At 43.0% G+C, this 23021-nt stretch overlaps 1 protein-coding gene and 1 long non-coding RNA gene across 4 annotated transcripts; one reads left to right on the plus strand and one right to left on the minus strand.

The window, feature by feature from the left end:
• Nucleotides 1-2430: 2430 nt before the first annotated feature.
• LOC115473993 lies at nucleotides 2431-15696 on the plus strand. Its single transcript, XR_003942793.1, has 3 exons — nucleotides 2431-3513; nucleotides 5236-5239; nucleotides 15686-15696. It is a non-coding gene; the product is annotated as an uncharacterized LOC115473993 (long non-coding RNA).
• Nucleotides 3522-22613, minus strand: PAGR1 (PAXIP1 associated glutamate rich protein 1). Of its 3 annotated transcripts, none has more exons than XM_030209243.1 (4): nucleotides 22517-22613; nucleotides 18006-18391; nucleotides 4396-4481; nucleotides 3522-3790 (listed from the first exon to the last, which is right to left on the minus strand). In XM_030209243.1, exons 2-4 carry the CDS (start codon nucleotides 18362-18364, stop codon nucleotides 3606-3608), a joined length of 630 nt encoding a protein of 209 aa, XP_030065103.1. In that variant the 5' UTR covers nucleotides 18365-18391; nucleotides 22517-22613; the 3' UTR covers nucleotides 3522-3605. The 3 variants fall into 3 exon arrangements, with proteins under 3 accessions (XP_030065103.1, XP_030065101.1, XP_030065102.1); XM_030209241.1 differs by lacking the exon at nucleotides 22517-22613 and adding an exon at nucleotides 22318-22398; XM_030209242.1 differs by lacking the exon at nucleotides 22517-22613 and adding an exon at nucleotides 22262-22350.
• Between the last annotated feature and the right edge of the window lie 408 nt (nucleotides 22614-23021).

Here is a 23021-nt window from a genome sequence, read left to right on the forward strand (position 1 = left end):
GAGTTGGTCAGTTGGATATAATAATCCTGTTTGGCGCGTAAAAGAGCAGATTGGAAGGAGGTCAGCATGAACTTAAAGTGTAAGAAATCAGCAAGGGCCCGAGATTTCCGCCAGAGGCGTTCGGCGGAGCGGGTACAGGAACGTAGGTAGCGGATATTAGAAGTCAGCCAAGGTTGGGGATTTGTACGCCTTACAGGGCGGGTCATCAAAGGTGCAAGAGTGTCTAAGGCAGAGGATAGAGTATTATTGTAAGAAGAAACAGCCTCGTTGACAGACGTGGATGGTGCCACAGTAGAGAGGAGGTTTGAAACATGGGAGGATAGAGATGAAGGGTCAATATCGTGAAGATTCCTAGATAAATTAGATAAGATAGGATGGGACTGGGAGGGAGGAGATTTAAGTGTGAATGTTATAAGATGGTGATCAGAGGCAAGGAAACTAGAGGGTGAACAGTTGAAGGAGAAGATGAGATCAAGACAGTGACCATTTTGATGAGTGGGGGAGGTGGAGCATAGTTGGAGATTAAAGGAGGACGTTAAAGCGAGTAACTTGGAAATATAAGAGTTGGAAGGATCATTAGCAGGAATATTAAAGTCACCAAGGATGAGAGAGGGGGAGGAAGGATCATGGAAGAAGGCAAGCCAGGCGTCAAAGTCACTGAGAAAGGATGAAAGAGACTTATCAGGGGGACGATAAATGACCGCTATTTGAAGAGGCAGAGGAGAGAAAAGGCGGATAGAGTGGACTTCAAAGGAGGAAAAACAGTGAGACTGAGGTGGAAGAAGGGGTTGAAATCTGGAGGAGGGAGAAAGAAGTAGTCCAACACCGCCCCCACGGCCAGCAGGGCGAGGAGTATGTGAAAATAGATAACCGCCATGGCACAGGGCTGCGACTGAAGCAGAGTCATCAGGGCAGAGCCAGGTTTCTGTTATGGCGAGCAGATGGAGGTGACGTAAGATAAAGAGGTCCTGGATACAGGCGAGTTTGTTACAGATAGAGCGGGCATTCCATAGGGCGCAAGAGAAGGGCAGAGAAGAGGAGGGGAGTAGAGAAATAGAGATGAGGTTAGAGAGGTCGCGGTGAGATCTGTAGAGTTGGGATAATAGTTGGTGAGGGGGGCCAGGATTGGGATTGATGTCACCAGCTGAGAGTAAGAGAAGGAGTAAAAGAGCGGAGGAGAGTAGGAGAGGTGTGGCCACGAAGGCGTCGAAGGCGAGAGGTATTTAGGTGGAATGGGGAAGGCAAAATGGACGGAAGAAAGAGGCAGAGATTAAAAGCCAAGAGGGAGGGAGAGGGTAGGAGAGAAGGTGAGGTGATGAAGTCGATGGATGGGCAGTGAGTTCCTGTAGCGGAGAGAGGTAGGGGGTGAGGGAAAAGATTAGGAAGGGACAGGGCTAGGAAGAGAATGTGAATAGGGGCCATAAATGACTGAGGTACTTTAGCAACTGGGAAGAAGATTAGATGTAAAGAGAAAAATGCCCTGCGCGCCATTAGGTGCGCGGCACTTAGAGCAGAGGCCCTGAGTGGATCGGAGTGGACCTGGGTGTCACCCCGGAGAAGGCTGTAAGGATATGCAGATGAGCTGCAAGTCCTCCACAGCACCTGAAAGCGATAAAAGCTGGCCTGCACTCGCACGGTTCATTTCCTTTGTTGCATGCTTTTTTCCCCATTGGCTTAGCGCAGCCACCCGGGCAGTAATTTTAAAGTTGGCGCACGTTTCCCATGTGCACCCATACCACTAGGTCAATGGGTGGTGGTAAGGGCTCAGTCGGTAAATAGCTGTGCACTACTTTTAATTTTAGTGCTAGGTCATTTACTGTCTCCATTAAAAAATCCTTTTTCCCCCCAGGTAGAAAATGATCCAATGCATGCCATAAACACCTTCCCACACTACTGCAGGCCACTTTTTAAAGCGGCTTAGTAAAAGGACTCTTATGTCCTTATTTGCACTTCATTTTTACCCAGAGACACGTATATTTTTATATTTGATATAGCTGGTGCCTTTCTCTCATTGCATAGAGCGCTTGAACTATGGTTGTGTCTTCTGTTTCTTTTGTAAATATTTTTTTTATTTTTTTGGCATCTCAATACCTCATTTATGTTTATTCATTAGAAAGTCGTTGTTGCATTTCCATTTATTTAGAGTTAATTCCTTTACACTTGCAATTTTTTATGATATGGCTACAATTCATGTTTTATATTTTGGTATGTAGCAGGATTCATACTAATGTGCAGCTATTTATGCTTTTCATTTATAAGTTAAGACTATCATTTTGGACAATATTCTTCTTATTATTAGCATTTGTATAGCGCTACCAGACACACGCAGTGCTGAACACCTGATACAAAGAGACAGTCCCTGCTCAAAAGAGCTTACAATCTAAATAATACAGACAGACAGTTACGGGTGAGGGAATTAATGGGAGCTAAAAAGCAGCAGTGAAAAGGTGGGTTTTCAGCATAGATTTGAAAACAGGTAGAGATGGAGCTAGACGTATATGTCTGCTCTTTTTAAATCATGTTTTATAACTTTCTATGAAATACTGTATGTTTTTCCAGCTCTTTTTATCATTTGTATATACTTGTTCTAGTAGTATTTTATGATTGGTCATTTATATATATTTATATAACCTTTTCAGCATATATCTGATGTGTTACATGTTTATTCATTTTTGTCTTACTTATGTATTTTATAATTTATTTTAGACTGCTGAGGCATACACTATAGCCAAAACAGGGGGGCCGTGTCTGGTCTTTCATAGAATAAAGTCCTTTGCTGCATCTACGTCCTTCTCCTACTTTCTTTGGAAGTGTCGACTATACCTCTTCTTTTGGTTGGTTTTGTGTTCCTCCACTCCTGTGGACTTCTCCAAAGTATGAACAGGGCATGGAGAGATGAAGAGCAGGGCATAGCCAAAATAAATTCACACACCTTTTTTAATCCAGGAAAAAAAAAAAAAAAAATCAATACTATACAATGCATTAGGACCAAAAAAAAAAGGAATCTTAAGGATATAAATAAAAGAAGGAAAGCTGCCTTTCTTTGCGTAGCTTAAGACAGAAACAGGTCTGGGATCTGATACAATGAGCCCTAATTTGCAAGTAGCTAGAAACTTTCCTCTATATTTTATTCTTCCTCTGCCCAAGACACCTATTCTGGTCATTGAAATGACAGCCCTCAGCAGGACTATGCCCCACAGCTCCTTCCATAATTCTGCAATCATACTCGAGTCAGGGCACCACCACCCTTTGGCAACGACCATACTCCGCCCTACAACTGGAGACTATGAATGCCATCTGTGCAGCATCTAGCTAATTGAGGGAGTAGAAAACCAAACTGGGGAGCTCCTATAATTGCAGTGCACTACACTTGGCACCTATGCCACTGAACCAGTCACATAAATTGAAATTTTGATTAGCAATATTCTGTTAATATAGCTTGTGATCCAGAGTTTGTACTTCATACTTTGGTTCCTATTTCTACTTTTCTTGGAAGGATTCCAAAAATAAGAAGTTGGGCATAGAGTTCAATAATGCAGCAGTTCAGCTTTAATACAACTCTCTAGATACAAAGCTACTGCTGGGGTGGAGAATGTTCACTGCCATCAATACTTGCGCTGTCGTGGAAAGATGGCAGACGATCGCCTCGGAGTGGGAACCTGGTCAGGTTCCAGGTCAAAAAGATCCCGTCCTGTCTTCAGGATCTGCTCCTCAATCTTCTTGTGTCTCTTCATGTCTGAAAGTACCTTATCCAGCCGGGCCTCCCTTTTCTGACTCTTGACTGTGATGCCTGTGAGTAAAAACGGCCCACCCAGACTGGTTACTGAGATAGTACGACACAGTGAAAAAATAAAAATCAACAAACTACCATGAGGATGAGCTTCATTGGGTAATACTATAGATGCTCTGCTGTAGACCCAAGGGCCAATGCGCATGAGATTGTCACCTGGATTTTAGCACCAAAACTGAACTGACCCGTACTAGCATAAGTGGCAACACTCTGTAGCAATGAGGGTCCAATTTTTATTTTATTTTTAAACAGCAAATGGTGAAAATAAGGGACCCGAAATCTTCAGAGAACCCCCCCCCCCCCCCCCCCAGTAAATCACTACTTAAGGTCACATATTAAGGGTAGCAGTAGCAAGATGAGAAGCAGGGTCTGTAGTTCTGAATGACTTGATAATGAAGACCACACAAGAAAAGTTGGTGGCAGGAACAGGACAAAGTTGGTTCTGACAGTGTTTTAGATCTAAGTAATGCACTTATGTTAGGTGAGCTGTTAGCAGTAGCAGGCTCAGACCTCTAAGCCCCCCAAATCTTTCATTAATAGACCTCTAAGCCCCCCAATTTTTATGGAGCCACTCACCCATATGGTGCTTCCTCTCAAACACTTACCCATTCGTCTCCGGTCAATGAGAGAGTTTTTAGGCGTTACTGGTTCATCATCAACATCAAAATCAAATTCAGTTGGTATCTGGGGCCTGAAAAAGACACAATGAAGAGGCATTCAGGTGTGTACTGTGGCAAAACATTATTTTGCTTGAAGTTATTTTGATTCCTTGTTTTAGCCTACCAGCATTTTTTTTAAACACACATACCCAGTCCAGAAAACAGAGAATTATGTCTTTCTAAATACTGTTCTTGTTTAAACCAGAAGACTAGAGTTTCCTTGAGATATCCAGTTATCACCACATAAGATCCTTCTGGACGTGATGATTTAGATATACAGGCCTACAGAAAGGAGTGGAAGAGTAATATTCCTTCCAAGGATGACAGTCAAAAAACTTCAAGGCTTCTCAAAACTCTTCATTCTCCAACAGTATACCAAATGCATATACAATCTTGACCCGCCAAACGCGTAAACAGTTCTGACCCTACATGGGTCATGTTTCGGCATAAAACCTTCCTCAGGGGGTCTGTCAATGATGCATAAGGGAAGAACAGGAGGATATTGCTCCAAAAAGTAAATGAACTACAATATAACAGGCAAAGTATAGCAAGTCACCAGGTATACAAAAATCAAACATCAATGAGTTTGGCCGCCTGCCCGGTTACCACTAGACATATTGGAGTTTGCTTTGGCACTCTGATATTTGATTTTATATACCTGGCGACTTGCTATTCTTTGCTTGTTACATCATAGTTCATTCCTTCTGTTTGTTACTCCCCCTTCATGTATTAACAGACTCCTGAGGGAGGCTTTATGCTGAAACACGACCTTTGTAGTAGGGTCAGAACTGTTTACGCATTTGGTGGGTCAAGATTGAATATGCATTTGGTATAATGTTGCAGAATAAGAGTTTTAAGAAGCCTTGAACTTTTTTTGACTGTCATTCTTGGAATATTACTCTTCCACTCCTTCCTGTTTTCCTTCATTTGCTGTGGAAGTTTGGTGTTCCTTCCTTTTTCAGATATACAGGCCTCTCATGAGAACTACATCCAAATGATCATGCTACCACTAAAAAAAAACATAAAAATTAAAGAAAAATCAATGGCAGACTGTATAAAACTGTGTAAACATTAATTAGTACTTATGTTTGTTAAACATGTCCCTATTTATTTTAATTTTCTAGTCTGAAAATCAAAATTATTATAAAATCTATTAATTATATAACTATCACCAGAAGTCTACAATACAAAGAAAAGAACCCCGCCCCCCCCCAATTAGCATCGTAACAAGAGATGATAGCAATGATAACAACAATTACAACAAACGTCAAAACAGTGGTCTGGGGCCTTTGGCTCTTATGACTCCAAACCTACAATATTCAATATTGGCATCCTCCGCCGTCCAAGAGTTCAAGAAGGGAAGGGGATGGGCTTGATATACTGCCTTTCTGTGGTTACAATCAAAGTGGTTTACATATTATATACAGGTACTTATTTTGTACCTGGGGCAAGTGCCTTGCCCAGAATCATAAGGAGCTGCAGTGGGAAAGTAGTACCAGTAGGCCCAGAAGATGTGTCCTGGAACCAACTCAATACCCAACTGTGGACTTTGGGATTTATATTTGCAAAGAATATCTCTCAAACAGATAAAAATCTTTGACATTTTGTGAAAATTCTCATACCACAAGATCTCCAAAACATTAGTGCATGAAGCTTGTTCCTCCAATACCAAAAAGACAGAGGAATAGGTAGTACCCAATGTAGCCGATTTATTGAAAATAATCCCCTCATAAGAAAACCTAATTGGGTGACACACAATGAACTGTAAATCGCTAAGCCACTCTTTTCAGAATGTGGTGATCAAACTACACTGGCATAAATCCATGAGAAAAAGGAATTATCACCAGATTGACATTTCAGACGTTGGGGGGTGTTGGCACATCCTGCGATAAAGGCTTGTTTTTGAGAAAAGTAGGTCATGTATAGTATGAAAATTGCATTCTTGAGGTTTGGCATTATGCACAACTCCAGATAATGCTTTAAGAATGCCTTGAAAGGTTGCAAGACGTATGTGTCTCCCCAGATCTCTATTCCAGACCTCCAAAACTAGCTGATAATCCTTAGGCGGTTGACGACTGGTTAATGCTTTGTGAAACCAAGAGATAGACACCTGACCTAAAGCATCACCTTCCAGAAACTCGGGCAAATGGTCCACAAACCTCAAAGACAGGCTTTGTAAAGTTAGGAAAACATATACCCCCAAATTCTATAAATGGCTCTTTAAAATGCATGTGCAAATTTGGAGGCACCCCCAATTTAACTGAAGCCAATTAGTGCCAGTATATTGGACTTTTACCAATCATTGGTACTACTTTGCTTTAATTAAAATGTACGCACATAAATTTTAAACACGGTTCAAAAAGGGGACACTGTTGTGGGAGGGTCATGGACAGATCGGGGATTTCCTTTAATTTATATGTTATAAAACTTGAGGGATTCGCACCTTATTTAGGCATGGGGATATATACCAGGCCATGCCTAAAAGCAGCTGTGGTTCCCGGTGCTAAGCACTATTCTTTAAAGGGCTTCTGAGCGCCCATTTATAGAATAGCACTTTTTTGGCGCTGATTTTTTAGGCACCATTTATAGAATTTAGTCCATAATGCAAAAGCTGTACATTTGCTGACCCAAATGAGCACTTCCGTTGAAGTTCAAAGAAAGTATAAAAAAAGGATCCATCCTCCTGAATCAATGTCCCCTGAAAAACCTAATTAAAGTGAAATCAGAAACCCTTGAATTCTCAATCTTCATGTCACCATTTTTAAGATCTTAGGAGAACAGGGTTCTCTCGTCACCCAAGAGTACTGGGCCTTTTGAAAAGGCAGATCTTACACAGAGAGTATGAGACAAAGTTTCCCCAATTCCACCAATGTGTTTGCTCACTCTGTGATAATAGCCTTCATAAACACTAGCAGCTGAGGCGATACTGAAAAAGGAAAGTCATATTGTGAATGCATAGCCTCTTATACAAAGACAAATCAGTTAACCAAAGCAGCAACTTGGCAAAGGTTTTTAGTCATGAGTTCCCTTGAAGCCCATAAGTGGAGAAAAAAAAAAAAGAAATCAAATTATAAAAAACCATTTAATATATCCTTATTTGATGCTGAATCTTTTTTTTTTTTTTTAATTTGCAATCTAAAATGTTGGCATGTTGTTGAAACACTCCTCATAGTACACTTCATCTAATGCTGTATCACTCTCTAGACTGGTTCTTACAGGCCCAAAAACAGCAGTTCTCACCACCTCCCTTTATTCTGCTGCTTAGACTTTATCCCAAGTTGAGAGAGAGAAAAAAAAAAGAAAAGGTCTTCTTTCCTCTGCCGCTTGTAACACTATCTTTCTTCCAGTGTTAATAGCTATGGGCACAAACAAACCTTGAACCTGTGACCTTTGGGTTAGAAGAAAGCCATCTTCCAGCAGCAGCTATTCAGCTGGAACCAACAAAGTAAGATACTTTGAATATTTAAGATGCGCCATGCTGGGTCAAATTGAAGGTCTATAAAATCTAGCATTTCGTTTCAGATGGTGGCCAATCCGGATCACTGGGAAAGTACCTGGCAAATCCCAAAGAACAGATTTCTTGCAGTAACCTCTAGGGATGATTAATAGCTTTCTGAGGTCTATTTTGGGTTAAATAGTAATAATTGTTTATAGACTATTCTAGGAATTTGTCCAAATCCCTTTTAAACATGGAATGCTAGATGCCTTGACCACATCTTTCGGCAACAATTTCCTTGTTTGCAGAGTGTGTGTGGGGGGGGGGGGGGGGGGGGGGGGGGAAGACTACTTTGCGGGAGATAGATTTTAGGAGTGACTAGCAGAGCTACAGTGAAAAGCTGACCAGAAAGCATAGGTCACTTTTTTTTCAATTAAAACTACATAACATAAGAGTAGCCAAACTGGGTCAGACCAATGGTCCATCTAGCCATACTGTTTCCAAACAGTGGACAAGCCAGGTCACAAATACCTGGCAGAAACCCAATTAATAGCACCATTCCATGCGACCAATCCCGGGGCAAGCAGTTGCTTCCCGATGTCTGTTTCAATAGCAAACTATGGACTTTTCCTCCAGGAACTTCTCCAAATCTTTTTCAAACCCACATACACTAACCGCTGTTACCACATCCTCTGGCAAAGAGTTCCAGAGCTTAACAATTGGTTGAGTGAAAAAATATTTCTTCCTATTTGTTTTAAAAATATTGGCATGTAACTTCCTTAAGTGTCTCCTAATTTTTGTACTTTTGGAAAGATTAAAAAGAAAATAGATTTACTTCTACACCACTCAGGATTTTGTAGACCTGAGTAATATCTCCTCATCCGTCTCATTTCCAAGCTGAAGAGCCCTAACTTCTTTAGCCTTTCCTCACACTTGAAAACCATTTCCGGTACATGCAGATCTCTTACATCTTCTTCCGTAAAGACAGAAGCAAATAATGGCCTTGTCCTTCCTGACTGCCCCTTTTGCTCCTTCGTGATCTAACAGTCCCACAAATTCCCTCACAGGCTTTTTACTTCTGATGTTCCTGAAAAAGTTGAGTTTTAGCCTCTGTAGCAAGTTTCTCTTCATATTCTCTTTATTTATTATTTTATTCTTTAATAATGCTTTGCATCTGACTTGCCAGTGCTTATGTTGCTTATTATTTTCTTCATTTGTGTCCTTTCTCCGTTCTTTGAAGCACAATGTTTTGGCTGTAATGGCCTCTTTTACTTCACCTTTTAACCATGCTGGCTATCGTTTTCTCTTCTTTCCACCTTTGCAAATATGTGGAATGCATCTGGTCTGGGCTTCCAAGATGGTATTTTTGAATAACGTGTACGTTAGTGTCCTAACCTTAGCAGCCGATCCTTTTAGTTTCTTTTCAATAATTTTCCTCGTTTTATTCTAGTCACCCTTTTGAAAATTAAATGCAGCTACAGTAGATTTCCTTTGTGGGTTCATCCCAGATAGTAGCTCAAACTTTATCATGTTATGATCACTGTTTCCCAGGGGACCCAACACTAGACAATAGGGAAGGCAGAAGGCTTTGGTCCTGGGGAACTGAGTTCGATTCCCACTTCAGGCACAGGCAGCTCCTTGTGACTCTGGGCAAGTCACTTAAATAGCCCCATGTAAGCCGCATTGAGCCTGCCATGAGTGGGAAAGTGCGGGGTACAAATGTAACAAAAAAAAAAAAAAACATGGTTGTTAAAGGCAATTCCTTTGTTCTTCCCCATTGATACTTGTCTTTTCCTGAATGAAAAATGAACAAGGACCTGTGTGAGTGCCTCCCAAACCCCAACAGTTGGTGTAATACCAGACTACATTTGCAGAGCACTTTCGTGGATCTTTGCACCAGGTCATCTTGCTACTGTAGATTTTGGAGTGGTGAAATAACTTGAGGCAGATGTTTCAACCTTCTCCCCATAGTGAAAATGCTGGATGGATAAGTGGGGTAGGGAAGAGGAGAAGACACAGACATCAAAACCTGCTAGTACTTGAAGTGTTTCCAGAAAAACAGTAAGCAAAGCAGGAATAAATGCCTTTAGTGACCTCAGCAATTACTCCATCTGGGACATTATGTTCCTACCCAGTTTACCTTGGCGATATTGGGGCTTAGTTCTGGGGTACTGCTGAGCTGCCCTGCCAGCATTTCCTTGGATGTTATAGCTGCTAATGGGCCATTTGTTCTCCTTGTGTTGCTGATGCTGGACACTTATTCCAGTCTCAGGAATCTACAGTTCTTTTTAGAAGTCTCAAATAGATACATTGGGAGGGAGACCTTGCTAAAATTTCTGCCATCCAGTTACTTGTGGGTTAGGACAAAATGCTGTTCACAGGTTCAAACCTGCCCTCGTGGAGATTTTTCCCAGCTGTAGTGAACTTCTACTGTTCTCCTCCTTTTTCATTTTGAGCTTTTCAAAAACTTGTCTGGTAGAAGCTCTTGGGGCTCTCTCCTGTTATAAGATTTATCATCTTCATCCTGTTAAAGGACCCAGGGGGAGGAAAAAAAGGGAATAGTATCACCTTTGTGTCCCAAGTGGTTGGACAATACCCTGCACCTGTATTTGACTAAGTATCAGGTTTAGAGGCCACTTTTGTGGCCCAATTGTCTTATAAATGTTTAGTTCATTTATATGCTTTCTCTGAGCTCTCAAAACTACACTTTCCTTCCCCTTCTCATCGATTCCAAGAGTTAGCTCCAAAGTTCGAACTGTTCCCCTTCTTTTTTTGGCAAGGTAATTATGGAATGTACTACCATATATTGTTCACAATGGATGTTTAATTTCTTATACCACAGATGTGTTGGATATACTTATACATTGCAGCAATTTTCTTTGTATATAAAATTATAAATTAAAAAGACAGCTACATAAAAATAGTCAGCCAAGAAGATATTACAAAAAGATGATATAGATGCTTGTATCCCTCTGTGCTTTGTAGGCCTCTTTTAGATCTTTTAGCCAAGAAACCTGGGCCCTAAGCAAACAACCTATATTAACTGAAAGGGACTCATTACAAAATGACAGATGGCCATGACTTTTCCCAGACAGGCTGCCACTGTGATGTATCATTCCATGATGCTGTGTGCCAGGGCCCAGGTGAATGATTGTGTCACCGTTATGTCCCTATGCTACTAGCTCCTGGGCTGCTGTCTTAGTGGTGGCTGCCAGAGTCAATCAACCACCACACAAAACAACTGAAGATTTTTTAAGTTATAATTTTATTAGCTGTCTGATGTGCTTATATTTACTGTTTTCATTTTTATGATGTTATTTTGTGTTAGTGTTCTGATTTAACAAAGAATTGTATCAAAATTTAAATAAACTGCCCATTGTATACAGTGCGACAAAATATATAACTGGCTGCATAGCACAACCACATCTTACCAAAGTGTAAACAAAATGTGGATGAATGTGAGTTGGTTGATACAGAGGCTCATTTTCAAATTACATAGACTGAAGGTTACTATCGAACTTCGTTAAGTATGTGCTTTGAAAACTAACACCATAGTGTACTTGGAATTTCAAGTTCATGTTTATTTCACTTGATTAACCACTTAGAGAAAATCTTTCAAAGTGGAATACAATAAACAATACAAAACAAATGGACTCACTGTCCAAAACGAATTCAGATATCATGACAGAAGAAAAGTAAAGATACTGTCTACCCATGACGTCTCCAGTCCCTGGCCATGCAAGCAACAAGTTAAAAATCAACATAAAATGTGTCTTAATAATTTCTTAAAGGAATACAGGGAAGACTCTGAACACAAGAAAAATGTAAGCTGATTCCAGAGTTCAGGGCCCAACACACTGAATTTTGATAAGTAATTAGTGAGACTTGGCGAAGAGACAGTACCAGCAATAAATTCTGCTGAGCACAACGAAGGGACCTAAGAGGGATTATATGGAGCCAGAAACTAAAATAAAAACATGGGGGAACCAACATGAAAGATCTTGTGCACTAACACCAATATCTTAAATATGATACAAGTAATGGTAATCAACCAGTAACCAGTGTTCAATTTGTAAAAGAGGGGTAATGTGATTGAAATTACTTCTAGGGGCGAAAAGGTACAATCGCATTACTCTGCACTAACTGGACCTGCCTGAGGCTCTCTTCAACAAACACCCTTAAAAAGAGAATTACAGTAGTCCTGATGGGAAAGTCTTAATGCATGTAAAATAATTCGAAGGGCTCCTCTTTCTAGTAAATGCTGAATTGAACAAATCTACTCCAATTAAAAAAAAAAATAATAATAATAAATTAAGAACTACTTCAGAGATATGCAAGCAGAAAGACAAATTAGAATCAAGTACACCCAGTACCCTATCATTATTAACCTAGATCTGCGCACAACAAATGACAGATACAGGACTTACAAGGTTTAGGTTCTTACTAAACAAAATACTGCTCTTGTTTTAGACATTTAATTGCATCTTGTGAAGTTGCAGCCAGTGAACAAAAGGGACAATGCCTGGGCATTACAATCACCAAAAGTGGTCAGAATTTGAATATCATCTGCATATATCAAACATATAAACGGCAAGTGACCGACTCACCTGCAAATGCGCAGTAGAGTCGGAACGCTGAGAGTGTAGAAGTCCAAGCCCCGCCTCCACCAGCAGTACAGCCCAATAGGGAGGAGGACTTGGACATGGGCGTGGAAATCGGAGGAGGGAGCAGGGAGGGAAGGAGGGGGGCGCCGCGGAACTGAGGGAAACAGACACTGGGGGGAGGGCAGGGGAGAGAGCAGGGTTGGTGGACGGGGGGAGGCCATAGGAAAACAAAAAACTAGCCTGTTCTTACGAGCTTAACGGCTAGTATAGGGACATAAACCACAAGTGTCTGGATTGATCTGTGGGATGCTATGGAAGTGGCAAATGATGATCCATTAAATCAAAAGCTGCTGAGAGATCCAGAGATAAAAGTCGAGCGACCTTGCCATCAAAGAGTGCTGTTCGAATATTAGTGACCAAACCTAGCAGTGCTGTTTCAGTGCTATGATGGGGTGAAACCTTGTTTGGGTAGAATAAAGAACAGCCTTCTGTTTAATGAAAGAATGCAGGTGCTCCACTACCATGCATTCTGCTATTTTTGAGATAAAAAGAAAAGGTGTGCTATAGGCTGGTAGTTAGATAGGATAGCCCTCCCCAACTAGGGGTCCTTCGGATGAAGCCTAATTCTGTAAATTGCTATACCACCTTCACTAACTTGCAGACCAAGGTGGTTTGTAATGTAAAATTACAAGCAAAAGCACAAGAAAGGAACTACAATGACTTACTACAAAAGGAAGTCATCATCCATACAAAAAAAGCAACACTAACAAGAAGGGAGAAGGGGGTACATATCCCTTCAATAAAACTAACTTGAATCATTTGAAAAATAAAAGAAAGAAAAAAAAAAACCTGTACCATTTCACTAGACAGAAAGGGTCATGGGGTGCTGTGGTCAGCCGAACAGCTTTTACAGCTTGAGAAACATCAGAAAGTGACAATTCCAGAAATACAGAAAATGCAGAGTCTAAGTAAGATGTGAATCTCCTGTCATGGGTCAAAAGAAGAAAGCAATGAAAAGACAGATCGAAACCCTATCAGAAAAATAGTCAGCTAAGGCACTCGCTTAGCATAGATGAAGTCAAATCTTAGAAAATCATATAATGGTTTCTGGTATTAGGGGGGGGGGGGGGATCTTTGTGATTAAATCTGAATACTGTTTTCTAGTGGTATAAATTTCTTGCTTATAAAAAAAAAAGGCAGATGTTTCCCTACCTAAATTTCATTTTCAGAAGGCGAACAGATGCTCCTCAGGAAATGAAAAAGTAATTAGCTAAAAAGACAGGAAACAGAAAAGGACTAAATGGTTCATTTTCCAAAGGCAAAAATAATGAAATGCCCTGGGGAGTCTGTACCGGGACCAATGTTTAATGTAGAGAAATGATCTGGAGAAAGGAGCAGCAAGTAAGGTGATCAAACTTGTAGATGACATAAAAACAGCAAAGTACATGAGAAACTGCAGGAGGATCTTTTGAAACTAGGAGACTGAGCATTCATTTTATTAATTTAAATGCTAAATAAAACCATGTCAGAAATAGCATAGGTAACAATGATACATAGATATTTTGTTTCCATCCCCATAGCCGAATTTTCGCTTTGGTTTGGTATAGTTAGAGCTGCTAGAGATTCAATAAAAACGAATTACGTATAAAAAGGGTTAAAATAAAATGCTGATGCTGCTAAATTCAATTTTAGGAGTAATTTGAAAACTAAATACTACTACTAACATTCTAACTTCAGATTCCCTCCTCTACTAGATTAAAACTGAACACTATTTATTTAGTTTTTTGAAGATTTGGGGCCCTGCTCCCTTCCCACAAAAAGAGAAAAATTTAAAAGTCTGAAAACTAGACTATTAGTGCCAGAAGTTGAAATACCGGTGTGCAAAATCCCAGGTTCCAATCTGATCTATATATCATTTTCCTTGAGTCCTGCTAGACCAGACCAATGGGTTTTCTATCAGCAAATGGAGGTAGAGATACTGAACTATTTCCAGTGAAGACATCAGCATTAAGGGCTGACGCAGACTGGAATTCTCCAGTATGCCACTGCTAAAGCAAGATTAAGTACAACTTGTCACACACCAAATTAGTCTCATTGAAACCACTGCAGCATGTATCATGAAGCAGAACACAAGAACTATATACAAACCCTTGGAGAGAGCAGATTAAGCCCAACAGATTTCATTAGCTGTAGTCTTTCAGGGCCCATCCTACACTGGTCTAGCAGGACTCAAGGAAATTAAGGAAGGTGAAATGTGTTTGTATCTGTCATCATTCTGCTAGACCAGTCCAGACCTATGGGATGTACTAAAACAATACCTTACTGGGCAGGGGAAAGAAAGGATCCCACTGAATCACTGCTCTCAGAAAGGCCACATCACTAATGACTAGGACAGCGTTTCCCAAACAGTGCGCCGTGGCACCCCAGTGCGTGGTGGCGAACTGACAGGGGTACCTCGGGATATTTGGGAGTTCACACGCAGAGTGCCTCTCTCCAACACCCACCCGCTAGCTCACTGCAGGCAGCTGCCTTTGGCATGCCCCTGAAGCCTTCTTGGTACAGCATCCTGCCTACGCGGGAACAGGAAGTGGCAGGCTGAAGGCAGCGCTTACACATTGCTGCTGATACCAGAAGCCTGGAAGTTTGGAAGCCTGCTCCCGCCCCGGGATCTTGGATGCTCACTACTCAGCTGTCAGGGAGGGAGGACGGGGCTGCAGGACATTATGTTGCCTCCCTCCTGTGCTTAGGTCCGGGCTCTTCTTCATCCTCCTCTCCCCAAGAACACGGTTAAAAAAATGGATTATAGTGGATTACAAGGGGGCATGGGTTGGGGGATACGGTACATGGGGGACAGAGAGGGAGAAATATTGGATATTATGTGGGGGGGGGGGGGGGGGGGGAGGTGCCACGAAAAATTGCTCAGACACTAAGGGTGCCGCGAGCTGAAAAGGTTTGAGAACCACTGGACTAGGACATCAATCTTGTAGTGCTTCATAAAAAGCACACCGATGACTAGTTACCACTTTGCAGATGTGTTCAGAAACAACCACTCACAACTCTGTATAGGAAGCTACCTAGGCTCAAGTGGAATAGGCTTTCAGCCCCACCAGCACTACCTTGCCACGAATTATATATGCTGTTTCAATGGCAGCCTTGATCCAACACACTATTGAGGACCTTATGCTGCTCTTGGAAGAGGCAGAAAAGCACATCTGACAGAAGGAACTGGGTAATCTCCGAATAACACAAAAAAACCTCATCAGACATTGAACTCATTTGGCTTCCTGGTTGACTTTGGATGTTTGTGCACTAAAATGGAGGGCAGAACAACTACTGAATTCACATGGAATGGGGACATCACCTTCAGAAGGACCGAGGTTACTGTCTGAAGGGAAACTGCCTCATCCAAAAAGGCAAGCAAGGGTCAGTGCAAGATACAGCCTGCAATTCTGTCATCAGCCTGGCCGAAGAAATGACTACTAAAAACATTGCTTTCAGGGTAATATTCTTCACCAAGGACCCTCTCAGAGGCTCAGAGACCCTAGTCAAACACATATGGGACCAGCTTCCACTGTGAGAGAATAGGACAGAGTGGAAACTGAAGCTGTTTCACACTGCACAAAAAAATACTCTAATTGTGCCACTTGGGAGACACTTGCTCCAGAAACATGAAAAGAACCGCTACCAGGACCTTCACGGAGTTAAGGGCCAAGCCCAGCTTTAAGCCCTCTGCAAAAATTCCAGGATCTCACAACTCATGGGAAAGAGACTATTCTGCAGAGCCACTATACCCACATATAGGCCAAGGGCACAGAATGCATCAAGACTAAGAGTGCTGCCTCTCAAGAGCCAAACCATGGGCTAGAAGGGATCAGGATCCTCCATTATCAAGAAGCCCTGTTCAGTACGCCCAGGCCCTGCAGTATTGGAAGAGGAGACTCCACTAGCAGGCATTCTAGATCTGTGTACCAAGGAAGGCAGGGCCAACTCTGGAGCAACCAGCAGGCGGGGATGGCTTGCTGCCCTCCATAGGATCTGATTAGTGACCAAGGAGGAACACAGAGAAGCTCCTACTGAGGCTAGATCTGTGAGGCCTTAGCTACATTAGCACATCTGCCAAGATATCATCAGGTCAAATAACAAGAGGCTCCAGTGATCTGCCAGTAGCTAAAAGGCAGACGACGCTCAGCTTCCTCCAGGATCCAGCACATTCTAGCTGAGGAAGTCTTGACTGCACATGCTCCACCCCTGTAATATGGGCTGCTGAGATTGCAGAGATGAACCCCAGCACAAATGCAGATCCAGGCAGCTTCCGAGGCTACCAACACACTCCAGTTTTCTCCTCGCTTTTTGACAGACATTGCCATAAGCTTTCCATGCAGAAGTGTAATCCAGAATGGGCCTGAAGGAGCTGACTTTCTTAGGGACTGTGAAATAGATGGAGTAGAATCCCTGACCCTCTTCCTGATGGGGGACGGGCTTCACCACTTCCAGCTGTAAACCACCACTGAAGGGCAATCTCTACCCTCTCTCTTTTGATGTTGGAACTGTAGGGGAAAGCCAAAAAGGCATATGAAACAGGTTCAGCAACTTCCAATCATACCACTGGTGCACCGCCTCCAGAATCCAATGGTAAGAAGTGATTTGGGCCCATTCGTGGTGAAACGGTCTGCCACCTGCCTACAGTAATAAGGGGCCCCACTGACCCTCACTGGGGATCTTTGCTATACATAGTAGAGGCCACGAGACCCAAGTCTCATGGACTCCATGCCTCCGTTCCTGACTCTTTGAAGATGGAAGCCATGTCTGCTGGCATCTTTCGGGCCAGTCATCTCTCAGTCCTACTGCTGAAGTGTGAGGGTTTTATGTGGGTTGTCCTTCAGTAGTCATTAAGGTCTGGGCTAGACTCCCCCCTCCAACACACTCACTGTTTCTAGTAGCCTCACCAAGCTAAGGCCCACATGACAAAAACCTCAGGAGTACTCAGGTCTAAAGACTCAAATGTGACGGATAGAGATGTGGACTGCAACCCAGGAAATCAGGCCTATTAAGCACACACAAGGGACCAGTTGTACCAGACTAGACCTACACCATCTGCTGAAAGTACAGAAGTGCAGGAGAATTCCAGGCTGCACCAGCCCTTATATCATCATTGGAATAGTTCAGTATCTCTACCTTTGTTTGCTAGTAGGCAGACTCAACCCATTTTTGTCTGGACTGGTCTAGCAGAACAATAAACAGATATTTAAAGCTGTGCATCAAAATATTCCAGCAGAAGAAGAAATCTAGGCTGGTTGGGGTTTATTTTTTCTTCTGTGTTTGCTGTGTGATGGAGAATAAAATGCAGGGTACCAAGAAGGTGAGGCTTTGGCCAAATCTCCATCTATCTCCACGACACTGATGAGCAAATACTGGCACGCCTACCAATTAAGAACATGGTGTTGCCTTTTCTCAAAGCCACTCTGAACAAAACCTGTCACATGTTTAGAAAGAAGGATGTTAGACTGGGAACTTACTGTTCTTCAGCTTCCTCCTCAGCCTCGGGCTCTTCATCTGACCTGTCTTCCTCGGGGTCAACATCTGGTGTGGGTGGACGCCGTGGGAGAATCTCTACCTGCAGCGGCAGGGTACCCTGGCTAGCTAGCAGTTCATAAAGCCGTCTGATCTCCTCTGGGACAGGCATCCAGGTTTCAGGGGATTCTAATTCCTCATCACTGCAAGCCACACACCAGTCTTCTGGCTCATGATCTTCCTCTTCCTCCTCCTCCTCCCCCTCTTCCTTTACAGCAAGGGATTCCATGCCAGTAGTCACCTTGCTGGCCTCTGCTTCCTCTGTCACCTCTTCTGCATCTGGAGACGCTGACTGCATCTTCATAAGGCATGTAACATCCAGTTATTCACTCTGTAATAATTATAAAGTTTCATTGAAAATGCTATTTATTTTTAAACTCTCAGAGGAGCAGCCATATTACAAGTGAAATAAATTCACTCATGCTGGCTCTCAGCTGTGACCTCCTACATATATAATGAAAACTGACTGGGTCATGTAAGATGGATGTGAAAAATCAATCGACATCACACATACACATGATACTTTGGCAACCAAAGTGATGCAACTCTGGACACTTCAAACCACTAGTAATGAGGGCAGGCTGATGACCACTGTATCTATAAAAATATCCTTTACCTAATTAATCTAATACTGCCATAATTCACTCTCTGTATATGACAGTATTTATCATCAAAAAGCATGAAACATGCAATTTGCTAAAAAAAAAAAAAATGGCTGACTATGGGGGGGGGGGGGGGGGGGAGGGGGGCAAAGAAATTCTCAAAGTTTAAATAAACAAGGCCTCAAAGCTCAAAGAGCATTGGTCTGACCAAGCGTGTCAGTTCTTCCCAAAGGAATTCCCAGATATTATCACTGGCCTACATAAGGGGGTCTTTTACAAAGGTGTGCTAGTGTTTCTAGCTCACACTAAACACAGACGCCCATAGGAATATCATGGGAGTCAGCATTTAGCACTAGCTGATTTTTAGCGTGAGCACCTTAGTAAAAGACCTCCTAGATCAGTGTTTCCCAAGTCCAGTCCTGGAGTATCCCTTGGGGCTCATTTTCAAAGCACTTAGACTTACAAAATTCCATAGTAACCTATAGAACTTTGTAAGTCTAAGTGTTTTGAAAATACGCCTCTTTGTCAGTCAGGATATCCACAATGAATATGCATGAAAGAGATTTGCATATAATGGAGGCAGCATATGCAAATCAAGTTCATGCATATTCATTGTGGATATCCTGAAAACCTGACTGGCAAGGGGTGCTCCGGGACTGGACTTGGGAAACACTGTCCTAGATCACCAAACTCCAGAAAAAAAAAAGGGGCAACCAAACTCCCCAAAACAGAGAAAACATTGCATACCAAAAAAATGGAGAAAAATAGCCAAAGTCCACAGTCTGTTTTGGTCATCAAAAAACTTATTTATTTATTGCATTTGTATCCCACATTATCCCACCTCTTTGCAGGCTCAATGTGGCTTACAATTCATTATGGATGATGGAAATAGAAGAGAATATACATTAGGTTTTACAGAGGGTTTTGGGTTACATGGTAGTGAAATATATGATAGTGTTAGAGCAAAAGACATTATAGAACATTTCTGGATATGTTAAAGATTGTACAGTTACACATGTTGATCTTTGTGATATATCTTGTCGAAGAGATAGGTTTTCAATAGTTTGCGGAAATTAGTCAAATCAAATCCCCAATAGTAACAATGAACACTGCTGGTAAACGCATGAACTATATCAAAATACAGTCCCACAAATACTTAGCTTGACTGAAGAGGCATCCTATCCCCATACCAAATCGTCCCAACCACTGTTGCTCCTATGCTAAGAGAGCTCTCTTCCAGTGCTGTAATACATAAACATATTCCAGCTGTTCAAAACCTCAACAAGGGCCACTTGTTTGCAAATCCACTGCTTCAGGAGGTGGAACCACTGAAAGAGCTCTTTTATGCACCGTACGCAGCAGTGGTTTTGCTGATCCAGTATAGGGCCAGGATGCCTCTTCACTCAAAGCTAGTGGTCAGTCTTCATCAGACGTTTTGGTCATGCTCCAAAGCAACTGGAACACTCTCTCACATGCTGTTCGACTGTGGAAATCTGGTCCGACGTTCGTTTGGAGTAAAATTTCAAATATCTTACACTTTATCCAGTGGTGTGCTGGAGCCGGCTCGCACCGGCTCGCAAGAGCTGTCAAAATTTAACAAGCGGCTCTTGCGAGCCGGTTGTTGTTGGGGGCGAGCCAGCTCCATTGCGGGAGGTAAGCATGGCAGGAGGGCGCCATCACTGGCCATGCTTACCTCCCCTGCCGCTCCGAAGCATGTACAACCATGTCCTTCGCCCCCCTCCGTCTTTTTTTTAATTACCTCCGTCGAAGCGCCGCCATTTAAAGCCCTGCTGTGTGCTGGCTGGCCGTCTCCAGGCTTCCCCTGCTTGATTCGGATGATGTTCGTGCCTTAGTCCCGCCTTCATTCTGACGTCATTTCCTTTTTTCGCGAAGGCGGGACTAAGGCATGAACATCATCCGATGGGCAGAGGGAGGCAGGGGAGAGATTTGCTGGCCATGGATGGGCAGAGGGGGGCAGGGGAGAAAACTGCTGGGCATGGATGGGCAGAGGGAGGCAAGGGAGGAGAACAGTTGGGCATGGATGGGCAGAGGGAGGCAGGGGAGAGATTTGCTGGCCATGGATGGGCAGGGGAGAGAATTGCTGGGCATGGATGGGCAGAGGGAGGCAGGGGAGAGAACTGCTGGGCATGGATGGGCAGAGGAGAGAATTGCTGGGCACGGATGGGCAGGGGAGAGAATTGCTGGGCATGGATGGGCAGAGGGGGGCAGGGGAGAGAACTGCTGGGCATGGATGGGCAGAGGGAGGCAGGGGAGAGATTTGCTGGCCATGGATGGGCAGAGGGAAGCAGGGGAGAGAATTGCTGGGCATGGATGGGCAGAGGAGAGAATTGCTGGGCAGAGGGGGCAGGGGAGAGAAGAGAATTGCTGGGTATGGATGGATAGAGAGGGGCAAGGGAGAGAGGAGAGTTTCAGGACATGGATGGCGGGGAGAGCAAGAGAAATTCTGGACATGGATGGAGGGGAGGGAAGGGAGAGAGAAGAAATGCTGGACATGGAGGGAAGATAGAGGAAGGAGATTAGATGAGGGAAAAGGAAGTGAGGAGAGAAACTGCACATGGATGGAGAAAATAGGCAGAAGCTGGATCCACTGTACAGTCAAGTATGCAGAGGACCAGAAATGAAGAAGAAAGGAGGAAAGAAAAAATAAATGGAAAGGAAGCCCTGGAAACGGAATCAAGGGAACAGATAGAGAGCAGCAGAATCAGATACTGGACCAGCATGATAAAAGTTTATTTACTTATTTATGGCATTTCATCCCATATTAAACATGAATTAGATTGGAACCTGGGATCATTTAATTTTTTTTTCCTGGAGAGAGTAATGTGTTGGCCGCTCCCCCCCCCCCCCCCCGGTATAGCCAGCTCTGCAATTTGTTTTTGGGGGGGTGCAGAGGTGGACGAGGGGCGCCGAGGTGGATGGGGGGGGGTGCCGAGGTGGACCGGGGAGAGAGCCTGTTGTTAAAAATTTACCAGCACACCACTGACTTTATCATTTCTTTCAAAACATCATTTGGAAGTCAATCGCCTTACCTGAAATATCTGATGAATCAAAGTTTTATTTGACTTCCTACTCTGTCACCATCAAACTTATTAACCATTGGAAGGATAACTCACGTTGCCAGCCTTTCCAAAACTCTCGAAAGTTGTTAAAATAGAAATCCTTTAGATACTTACCCAATTTATAACTCGCAAAGGTCAGCACCAAAATAACTGAGATTCCTCTTTTTCTGATCCTAGGTATTAAATATTAGAGTTCATGCTTTTCCCTTTGTATTTAGCTGTGGTGTTCTTGCACTATTAAGGGAATCTTTTCAGCAACAACACCGTACATAAACTCAGGAGAGAAAACACTCAAGTGAAGTTTCAGAGAGCCGACAAACTGCCGAACCTCCACTTCCAAAGAAAAAGAAAACCTCTCATGGGATCCCAAGCAGTAAGTGCTCCTTGCATAGAAGCAAATCTCCCTCCCACCATCAAGTACAATAAAACAGCATGCCTAATCAGAAAGCCACCTTGAAGGTGAGAATCCCGGAGGTCCTCCGAAGAACAGAACGCGTGTGCCCCCTCCCCCGCACTTACCTATACCCCAGACAAAGAGCTGCTGCTGCCCACTGCCAGCAAAGGGCTCTGCTCACCTTTGCATGTTCTTTTAGGGAAAAAAATTCAGTTTCCGCCACAACAACAAAAAGCAGGAGGAACTTGGAAGGAAAATTGGCTGGAATCAAAGCCAGGACAAGAGCTGCAAATGCAGTCGTGCTGCTCGGCTGGTACAGAAAGCCAAAGGAGGTTAGACAGATTGTCACTGAGAAGAACCCTTGGCACAAAGTTACTTACTGCTCCGGCCCCGCCCTTCTCCTTGCCCGACCGACTCCGACTCGCCTCAGTGATACCTTAAGAATCTATTGGAGCCCCAGCAAGAAGTCGTGAATACAACGAGAGAAGCTATTGGAACCCCAGCAAGAAGTCGTAAATACGAGAGACGCTATTGGAACCCCAGAATGAGGCTTGACATACACAACAACAACCGGAAAGATTAAGGAATAGTAGTAACTACTACTACTACTTATTTCTATAGCGCTACCGTCCAAAAATCCCCGCACACATGAAATTTCCTGCAACCAACTTTTAAAAACAGCCCAAAATGGGGCGAGAAAACCAATAAGGTTGAAGAAAATAGGAGACTGGGTCTGGGACGGGGTGTTCCTATCTAGTCTATTATACGGTCAGAAGCCAGTACGTGGAGCTTGCCGCCGTTTTGAAAACAATAGCAAAACATTATTAAAGATAACAACGGACTGCTTATGCGTGGTCCATCTGTAAAAAGTCTAAACCTGATCCT

Source organism: Microcaecilia unicolor, chromosome 7, assembly GCF_901765095.1.
Source record: "Microcaecilia unicolor chromosome 7, aMicUni1.1, whole genome shotgun sequence".
In the NCBI taxonomy this organism is placed as follows: Eukaryota; Metazoa; Chordata; class Amphibia; order Gymnophiona; family Siphonopidae; genus Microcaecilia; species Microcaecilia unicolor.

Excerpts from the sequence above, each read along its gene's own strand:
- PAGR1 (XM_030209243.1), bottom strand. The coding sequence starts at position 18,364 with ATGAAGATGCAGTCAGCGTCTCCAGATGCAGAAGAGGTGACAGAGGAA. Across the intron at positions 4,482-18,005 it reads GAGGAGGAAGCTGAAGAACA|GCCCCAGATACCAACTGAAT; the intron begins GTAAGTTCCCAG and ends TGTCTTTTTCAG. Across the intron at positions 3,791-4,395 it reads CATTGACCGGAGACGAATGG|GCATCACAGTCAAGAGTCAG; the intron begins GTAAGTGTTTGA and ends TTTTACTCACAG.